Here is a 10,283-nt window from a genome sequence, read left to right as displayed (position 1 = left end):
GTATTTTTTTTTCCCGTCATATTGGTTATTTCTGTGTGTGTCAATGATGCATAGAAATGTGCTCTATGAAGTCCTTCTAGCTTCAACTGAAGGGGCAACATGTGTCCATTTCCGAGACTACAACTCAAGAAGGCTGTTGTAAACTTTTGTATTTGCTGCCTTAGTTCCAGAGAATTTCAAATGAGTAGCAGGTCGAATGTAATCCAAAGCTGTGCTCCAAGGAGGTCAAAGCAGCAGTGAAGATTTTTTTTTTTTTTCAAACATGACTTCCGTTCAGTCGGAGCAAAGTGATTTACATGGGACTTTTGTCTGGGAGATGGTGGTTGAATTTGATGCTGTTTCATTTATTTTTTCCRTCTGAAAAGCATGCTGTAATGTAAGAAATTGAGAAAGTGATCATTGATGTTTCCCGGAAATAACAAATAGAACCCACTTCCCAAGTGATAGGAATTTAAATCAATAATGAAGAAGGGCTAGTCTATTGGACATAATAGCTACTTGGTGACATATGTTTTACTGTTAAATTAAAATAGTTGGTTTTTTCTTAACTTTTCTTTGTTATTTGATGCTGATTAGAGTGGGAGGTGTTGGTGGCAGGAGAGAGATAAAAACCAAATTGTAGTGGTGCTCTATGTAATTTCATCTTTAATTTTCTCTGTGACAGCAGAAAGCAAACCTCCTGAAGATAGAGTGGCCGGTGAGCCTGAAGAATCAGGTTTGTGTAGTACTATTTACATGAATTTGCTACTTTTTGATAGCAGTATTTTTTTTTCTTTTTTTTTTTTGTACATAAGACTGTACATAAGAAAAGAAGACTTTTTTTGTTTTGGTTTGGTTTACTTTGTTTTTCTTGGGAGTGGGAAAGGAGAGTCATTTATATCACAGTAGTGGTAATCATTAGTTTGAGAGTTTTGCTGGTGACTAACTTAACCACACAAACTGTATTAGAAAGAATTGAATTTAGAAGTCAGAATATTGTTAAACTAAAGATAAAACATAATGAATAGGCTCTTTTTAAACTCTGTTCTCAGTGATGTATGAAACTATGGGRTATGTGATTTGTGATGGTACATTTTCAGATTTTTAAAACTTTCGTTTTGGAAAAATACGTAATCTTGTAAATTATTTTTGTAGTAATTTAATATTAAGTTTTTTCTTGGAAAAATGTAGATGAAAGATTTTTTACCTCAGTTTTGCAAAAGCAATATTAGGGGCCAGTCTTACTACATCATTGGTTTCAACATAAAGAAAAATGGAACTTTTTGTAAACATTTTAATAGCTCTGCAGTTGTAAACAATTGTGTACTTTTTATTCACAGAATTGCCTGTTGAAGTTGAGGATTATTCAAATGATAATCTAGTGGGTAAGTTAATATTAAGTGTTTGGTTTCCCCCCTCTAAAAAAAATATTTGGACTGSCTTAATGCTACTGATTTTAATGGGTTATTTGGTATCAGTTCCAAATAAAACATTGACTATTTTTAATTTAAAAGTTAATTTTAAATTATTGCAGACAGAAAGTTGAGTATGTTTGCTGTARAGGGATCTCAAAATATGGACCTACCTCCTTTCTGGGTGAGTGGTTGTGGGTGTACAGGTGAAAGTCTGCAGCACATTCTTTAGCCACTGATTTGGTACTAGAAATTTTTACTCATGTTGTCAAATATTTTTATTCACAAAGCTGATTTTAAGAACAGACCACTTGCAGTTCATCCATCAGGTGTCTGAGATAGTAGTGAGTATAGTATTTACCAAAACTAGCTCTGAGTGTTCAGCCTACCTAAGTATCCAGCTACCTAATGAAAGCAGTTTCTAGGTTTGAAGCTAGTGCATATTGCTGCATCTGATTTGATTTTCGAGGTTTAGTCTCAAAGTTGCCAGTGCAACTTTGAACTGCTTCTCTTAACAATGAGCTTACAGAATTTGCAATCTGGGAGCCAGGAGTTTATGCATTTTTGTTTCTGCTTTGTTCTGATTAGTCTGAGTCAGTGGTAACACAGCTGTTAAGCTAAGGAGTGTTTCAGTGTCTTTCAGTATTAGTGCTTGAGCTGTGCAGGGCCTGTTAGGTGGTGTCGTGCCCAGGTTATTCTGTGTCAGTTTTTTTATTTGTTTTGTTTGGCTTTCTTTTCCTTTATTTTTACTTTTTCCTTGTAGGGATGGAATTTTTTGGACATGTCAATAGTAGAGAGAAGTAGGAAAAAAAAAATAGGGGACCTGTATTATTATGCAATGCAGACTAGAGGCATAGATTATTTGGTGTATTATTTGAGCTGAGTAGATTCAAAAGGCTTCTGTTAACACATTATGTCTATGAGGTCCTTCTAACAATTTTTAGCACAACGGTCACATGGTATTGAAATGTTTCAAGCTGAAAATTATCCTAACGAGGATGCTTCATCTAAAAGTATTTTGTTTCATAATGAGAATGAAACTATTTTATTTAAAGCTTACAGTACATCAGAACAAGTAGKAGATACTTGTTTTGTAGTTTTGGCAGCATAAACAAAAAAATAGTGAAGACAAAAGTGAATTGGCTTGCTGTTTCAAGTTGCAATTGTAGAATAAGAAAAGGTATATCTATAATTTACATTACCCAATTACGTAATTAGAAATTACACTTCTAATTTACTGTWGAAAGTAAATGAAAATAACAAGAGCAAACTAAAATCTAGGTCTTCCAAATAAGGCTTAACTGATACTCACAAATTTCTCATCATCCTAAAAGTTCCAAGTACTGAAATAGATGAAACCTGTAAAGATTTTTTTTTCTTCACTTCTTTTCAAAACAAATGCAAAACACTTATTAAAGCATGAAGTYTTGAGTTTAGTTTTCAAGGGGTGTTATCTCTGTTCTAGTACCTCTTTTGGGAGGGGGAAAAGAAGAAGTAACGATAGTATCAGTGAAAGGAGTCAATATTTTCTTTTTTGGGGAAAAAAAAAGCCTTGAATTTTTTGTGTAGTTATGTAAGAAACACTTAGGAGGCAGAAGATTCATCAACCATTYATGTAACATTTTTACAAACAGTTAATTATCTGCACACAATTTAGGACTGAAATAGTACAGTGCCCCTGAAAATTTAATGGAAGCTTAAGTAAACTACAAATTACACTACTATTCAGTATGCTTTCTTCCACTTTTATGATATGAGAGTTAATGTTTAAATGAAACATTTTCTTATGCTATTTTCCCTATAAAATTCATATTTACTACAAATATGCTTTCATATAAGGGTTCATAGAAGGGTGTGTTGTTGGAATTTTATTTCTCTTTGTTCAGGCAACTTAAAGTTTGCAAGTATTCCCTCTTAATTCAACAATMATATATTAAGATCATGATTACTAGAGGCAATTAAGAACTCTGAATGAAGAACACCTATAAGCATATATGCACTTTATATAATTATATAAAATGTTCTTCTGTTTGTGAAATAATATCAGACAGTTACACAAATAGTCAGAAATGTTACTACAGACTCCTTATTCTGAAGTACTGTGAAGTRTGGTGCCACCTATTTGTATCAGGTTGTCTGATTTTTGTCTAAAACAGAGGAAATTACTTGTTTTGGCAGGAAACAGGGGGATGGTTCTGGGGAAGAATGTAGGAACTTCTGTGAGGAACTTCTCTGTATGTCCATCAAAAACAGATTTGGCATGGGATACAAGTATTTTGGAGTGTTAGTCAAAAGTTTCTTGATGATGTTAGGGCATATTAGAAGAAAATTTAATCATGCAACTGCATCTTTAAGCATCTGTATGTATATTGTTTTTTAGTTCCCTAAACTTACTTTTAAGTTTATAACCAATAAACCGTTAGGGTAGTTTAGCTGCAATAGTAGTTGGCAGTTTTTGAAATAATTGCACTTAAGTTGTGGTGTAACAAGCCATCCTGAAATGTTCCTCTTAGGATTTCTGCTTGTTTTACCTTAATGCGCAATTTGCAGAGATTTTGACAGTATAATACTAGTTACAAACATATCTGAGGGGAGGTGCATTTGATTTTTTTGAGCTATCTTTGTTCTCTGCAGTTAGATKTGGATCATTCTTTCATTTTTTTCAAAGCTAAAATAGTTATTTTTCCCCCATTTCGTCTAGCATACTGACATTGTTACAAGCCAACATTCATTTTACCAGCTGCTGAAATCTTCTATGTGTAGAGAAGTTTCTACGTCCCAAGTTAGACTCTTCTTCATTCCTAGCTCCCCCTTCTCCATTTTCCTGTCCTTGGCTTAAAAAAACAAACAAACAAAACAAAACAAATAAGCATACAAAAAAAAAAAAAAAAAAAAACCCAAATAATCTTTGCCAGTTAAATGAAATGCCATATGCTCATAAAATAAATAAATGAATAAAATTGTTTGGATAGATATTTAAAGGTTCTTATTTCCTACCTTCTACAGCAACTTTGTGTATCTTCATTAGGTATGATGGCTCCTAGAAATAACAACTTTCTCATATCAACTAGTCTGCTACAAAGTTGCATTTTTTCACATTTAAGGTGATTTTTTTTTTTGAAGTAAGGTGTGTTATGGTTGGTCCTTTAATATAGATTTCCCCTTATTTTTTCAGATACTTAAAGCTTCAAAAGAAAAGTCCCTACATCAGGAGGACCAGCCCTAACCATACGCTACAAAAGGGGAGCAGATGGTTGTAATAGACCTCACGATGTAATTACTGAGCAGTTCAGGGTTTGGGAAGTGAACACTAAGATATTGTAAATGGGTTATAGCCAACTGTTATTTTAGTACGCTTTTTTAAACACAAGAAAAAAAATTGGCTGTTTAATTTACATTCGTGTCTGATTTTTTTTTTTGTCAAGTTCAGTGAATTCACTAGTTTTATTTTTCTTCTGTGTTTGTGACAGGGTTGTGAATTTGATCTGCATTTTATACGTACTGTTCAAGCAATTTGTTAATATTCTATTTATAAAGTAGCAGCAAGTACATTTTTTCAGATTTTAATATATATCTTTTGTTGTGGATTCATATAGTATGTACAGAGCAGTTTGGTCAAATGAAGCGTGTAATATTAGGATTTTTTACATGTTTTTTAACTGCTGATATAGCATACAGCCTAAATGCATTTTATTGGAAACACTAATCAGACACATACTGAGCTGTGAAGTTTGACTTGTATCTCTTTGCACTGATGTTATGTCAACAGTYAGACTGCATCAATTTCTGGTCATTTAGAAGTAGTCTAACAATTTACAAAATGTTTATGTTTAATTCATAGTGGTAAAATGGCGGATTACTAAATTACATTTTTTCACAAACCTTTTATGTTTGAATTACAGCTTTTTATGCACATTTGATTTTAAAGCAAATATAAGTCTTGAAACTAGATAATGRTCTGACAAGGAGTCAGTGTAGATTGAAACACAGCTGAGTAGTTTGAATCAAGTTGAGTTTGTAGAATTCTTGAATTTTGACCAAAAAATCAATGGTACCACAGCTGGATTCAGGAAGCTGGATTCTCTGAGCTATTGATAAAGTCAAATTTGCATAAATGCTGGACATTTGAATAAAATGAAAAAAAAAATCAGTTTTGCAATTTTAACCTTGGAAAAATAGGATGTCAAAATTTGACATGTAATTGTTAATGCTCTTATAAATGGTACATTTCTGAAATTAGACTATGAGTAATTTAGAATTTGAATATAACAGGTGTTTACTTATTGCATGCTGCTATTCCACAATTATAGAGACACATTTTATTCTTTGGCATTTTTTATATGTTCCTTCTTGGCTCAGGAATAATTGCTGTGATTTTTAGATATTACCAAGTCTGAAGTGGGAAATTAGAAGAAAGTAAGCAAGCTGAATTTTAAAAAGAAGATTTAATATTGTAACCCTAAAAGTGGTTGTCTTTCAGTTGACAGGGAGATTTAAGAAATAAAAATCTGTAACTTTTTTTGAAGATTTTACATGCTTACATGTGTAGTGAAAAGGACATAATATATGCTTATTTTGGGGGTGGGGACTTCTGTAAGAGTCCACGTAAGTGAGTGTTAAAAGTGAATAGCAAACAGAGAAGATATTCCAGAGTTTTTTGGGTGATGTTTTAGGAAAGCAATAATACTCTTAGACTGTGATGTGGTTTGGGACAGGATGTTCTTACTAGGGTAAAATTACCTGTGATTGTGAATTGCAGAGCAATAATTTCTACAAAGCCATATTTTCTGTGGAAGCTTGAGAATAATTTTAGACTGGTGAATGGAGAATTTTTTTATATAATAACGGCAGCCTATTTGTAGGATTATGGGACTGTGAGAGTTTATTATGCTGTGATCAAATTTTCAACACTTGTTATTGGGTATGTGATTTTATGTGCTTCATGTTTACAAGAATACGCCAACCTGGGCAAGGTCAAGAGGACTATAAAAAAAAAAAATGTATACTTAATCTGTTTTAATGTTTGGCTGCAATAAAACACAGAAGAATATATTTATGTTTCTAGTGTTGTTTTTGACTAAATATATTTTAGCTATGGAGGTAAATATTTACCTTACTGCTAATTAATGTTAGTATTTTTCAAATAAGCATAACATAATATATCTTATACATAAATATATGTATATATACATATATTTATGTATACGAAAATGCAATATRCCATGAGGAAGAAATCTAGCAAGCAAGCATACGTGCTTCTTATTTCTGTGAGGTAGTATGTAAAGGAAACGAGCACTACTCTAAGACCATGGTCTTCTATAATTGTGCTGTGTTTCTCTTTTTGAATTATTGACTATTCTGCAACTATTTTGGCCTGACTTTTATAGTTTCACTTTTTTTTAACTTAGAATGGATGAGATTTCACTCACTAACAAAGGTAAATGTGTAGAGGAAATATGATCTCTATCTTTCATAGAGAAATAGTCTACTGAATGGTCCATAGTCCACCAAAACTAACTTTGTCTTCTAATAATCTGGACTAAGCAGGATGTTTTGTCTGTGCAGTTAGTTGTTTCAAAAGAAAAAATKAATCTTTGACCCCTTCAGTTTTTAAACAACTCTGTATTCTAATGTGGAAATAGCTGAACAAAAGTCCAAAAATGTCCAAAAAACAAGTACATCATTCTCTGTATTTTCACATTGCTACATTGCTTTTTGCTATTTCTCAGCGGATCAATGAGATGTTTGGTTCAGATACTTTTCTGGAAATGTTAGTAAAAATGTCAATGAGGGAAATCAAAATTTGAATGGATTATTTTAACATTGAGAATTTGCTACAGTATTAAGGGACTTCTTCACATTCTCGGCAACTGAAAACGTCATGTTATGGCATAATTATTTTTAAGAAGGAAAGAATAAAAGACAAGATATTGAAAAATATGTATTTCGTAAATGTGATGTTACGCAATTTGTGTTTGAAAGCATATATATATGAAGAATATAAATTGTCTTGCACCTTTACTATATTGATTGCATTACATGTAAAATCTGTAGGGAACTTTTATATTGACTTGAGTTCACTCGTTATCATGCAGAATATTTCACTAACAAAAGTTTAGATTTATTTTAACATGGAATCATAGAATCCTTAAGGCTGGAAGGGACCTTCAGAGGTCATCTAGTCCAACGCCCCTGCACATGCAGGGTCACCTAGAGCATGTGGCACATCCAAGTGGGTTTTGAAGACCTCCAGAGAAGGAGAATCCACAACCTCTCTGGGCAGCCTGTTCCAGGGCTCTGTCACCCTCACTGTCAACAATTTTTTCCTTAAGTTCCAGTCGAACTTTTGGTGCTTCAGTTTGTGCCCGTTTCTTCTTGTCCTATCACTGGCCACCACTGAAAACGGTGGAAACATGAAAAATAGATTTTTTATTTATAGAGAAATCTATTCACTTTGGCAGCATCTAATGCAAACATTGCACAGTGATAGAAAACAAATCTAGAGAAACACATTAAAGAAGTCTTACACATAATTTTGCAAGCACTTAATGTTTCAGAAGGAAGTGGAGAAATTGAGGAAAAATGGGAATGGAAAGAAGGTCTGAAAATAATGATTTTGTTTGGTGATGGAACAAACTCGAGAAGATTTAGCATATTATATCTCTGCCTTTGAGACAGATCGTATTTTTACATCTTTCTCAAAAATAACCACAAAGCATTTCCACTACCAGTGCTAGCTAGAAATAGTTTGAGAGCACAGAACAATATATACTGAATATGATGTTGGAAAGAATTCTTAGATATGATTGGTGAGAGCCAGGAGAAAAAAAAAAAAAAAAAAATCTCCTAGAGCTAACAAGATCAAACTTCCATAACTTTCAAAGCAATTACAAGGAAGGTGAACTTGTATTAAGTAAAATGATGGGAGAAGCTTTGGTGAAACCAGTGATACTTAATTTGTCAAAATACAGATTTAATAAAAGTCTAGGAAAATCTGAAAAAAAATGATGCTTGGAGCAGAAGTAGGTACAGATAGCCGTAGGTATAACGCTGTACGAGACTCACTAGTATAGAAATGGGAAGCTGGACAGCTTCTGAGGAGAAGCTTGGGTTAAAAATAAGGGGAGGAGGAAGAGGTCGGAAGAGGATCACTGAGTGACATGGACAGAACTAGAGAGCTGGTGTCAGGTGAGAACATCGCTTTTGGCAATAGGGAAAAAATACAGAAGAAATGGGTGGTTAATTAGTGTGCTGTAGCGTGGTTTATTATCCTGCAATTATTTGTGTGCTTTGAGACAGAGTGAATTTTTACTATATAGCAGTACATAATTTAAACAACATGAATAAAAATATCATAGAAAAATATAATAGAAATAGGATAGTGTAGACCTTTTGTGTCTTCTCTGGGTCTGTGTGCTTGCTCTTTTAGAAATAAAAAAAATAATCTGTGAATACCCTGACATATAGGCTCAACCATATATTTATTTATTGTGCTGTATGTGCAAAAAAAACCCAAAACATTTTTCATTTCTTGACTTGACAATGTCAGGATTTTATGATGTGATTCAAGAGATGAATGACTTTCACTGCTACCATATTTATTTAACTTTACCTTGTCATAGTTAGTATTCACTTTGCCTTGGGTGGAATGTAAGAATCTGAGATATATTACCAATATGTTCAGGAGTGCCAGCTGTCAGCTGGTGATAAGGGGTGAAATTATTTTATGCCATGCAGTTGTGTGTGTGTGTGTGTGTGTGTGTGTATGTGTGTACTTAACGCCAATTGGCCTTTCTGTTAGTATTCTCTAAGAAGTATTTTGGAAATAAATATTGAAAGTTTTGGAGGAAGGAAATGGGAAAGAAAATGACAATGTTAGAATGATGAGGCAAGATCCTCAGAATGTTATGGAGTGGGGCAGCTTCAGGAACTGCGGAGAGGGGAGAAAAACAGGAGAGAGCAAGCCAATTTATTTATGAAAATGTTTTACAACTCTTTTTATTTTAACTCTTGATCATAGCCTAATATTAACATAAATTCATTTTATTGAAATTATATTTTTAATATTCCAGGAAAAAGTGAAAAAGAAACTGAACAAGAAATAAAAGATAAAGGTAAGTCTGTTGCATTTAAAAAAACTACTTTGCAGAAATTCAAAATTAACTCTCTGGAAGAACTGATTTAAATTAGATTAAATTGTTTTGATACTTTGTTCCTGAATGTGTTACGCAGATGAACTGGATTTGAACAACCATATGACGTGCCTTTGATGTGTTTTTTAAGTAAACAAACATGCAGTCAATTCTGAAGCTGAAAATACTGATTTTCCCTTTAGATGGCCACAGATTTCAGTAATTAAATATCAGTAACCCCTTATGACAGGGAGGGGGCCTTCAGAAGGCTCCTGTTGAAATCTGCTGTTTCAGCCTGCAGCATTTTTGTGTGTATAAGGAGGTTCAGCAGCAGAGCCTCACAGAGCAGCTTTTGTGATTATATGTTCTCAGGGAGCTGCCTTTTGGTGGTGTTTACCCTTCTTTCTTTGAGATGTACTGTATGTATATCTGTGCAAGATTTCTGACTGCAATCTCCCAAGCAGAAATTTTTATGTTTTGGTTCCATGGGACTGTTTGTAAAGGTACGGCCTATTCTTTAGAAGCATTTGAGCACTGAAAATTCTACGGGAACTTAATGAAAAATTACTTAACAGTGAGGAACAGGTTGCCAAGAGAGGCTGTGAAGTCTCTTCTGGAGATCTTCAATACCTCCTTGGACACAGCCCTGTGCCACATGCTTTAGGTGACCCTGCGTGTGCAGCGGAGTTGGACTAGATGATCTCCCAAGGTCCCTTCCAACCTTAAGGCTTCTATGATTCTATGCTTTGAGTAAATCTAC

The 10,283-nt window shown here is 33.6% G+C and overlaps 1 protein-coding gene across 4 annotated transcripts in view; it reads left to right on the top strand.

The window, feature by feature from the left end:
* ASPH (aspartate beta-hydroxylase) overlaps window positions 1-10,283 on the top strand; it is an 88,026-nt gene that overhangs the window by 39,213 nt on the left and 38,530 nt on the right. For 3 of the 4 annotated variants that reach the window (XM_026036289.1, XM_026036290.1, XM_026036288.1), the window contains 3 exons: window positions 668-715; window positions 1,320-1,364; window positions 9,464-9,505. In XM_026036289.1, coding sequence (XP_025892074.1) covers window positions 668-715; window positions 1,320-1,364; window positions 9,464-9,505 — 135 coding nt within the window. Of the gene's footprint in view, window positions 1-667; window positions 716-1,319; window positions 1,365-4,566; window positions 4,798-9,463; window positions 9,506-10,283 lie in introns of those variants that run through there. The other variant, XM_026036291.1, reaches the window with a different exon arrangement.

Source organism: Nothoprocta perdicaria, unplaced genomic scaffold, assembly GCF_003342845.1.
Source record: "Nothoprocta perdicaria isolate Ctin4 unplaced genomic scaffold, notPer1 scaffold_175, whole genome shotgun sequence".
Classification (NCBI taxonomy): Eukaryota; Metazoa; Chordata; class Aves; order Tinamiformes; family Tinamidae; genus Nothoprocta; species Nothoprocta perdicaria.
This window is presented reverse-complemented; position numbering and strand designations above follow the sequence as displayed.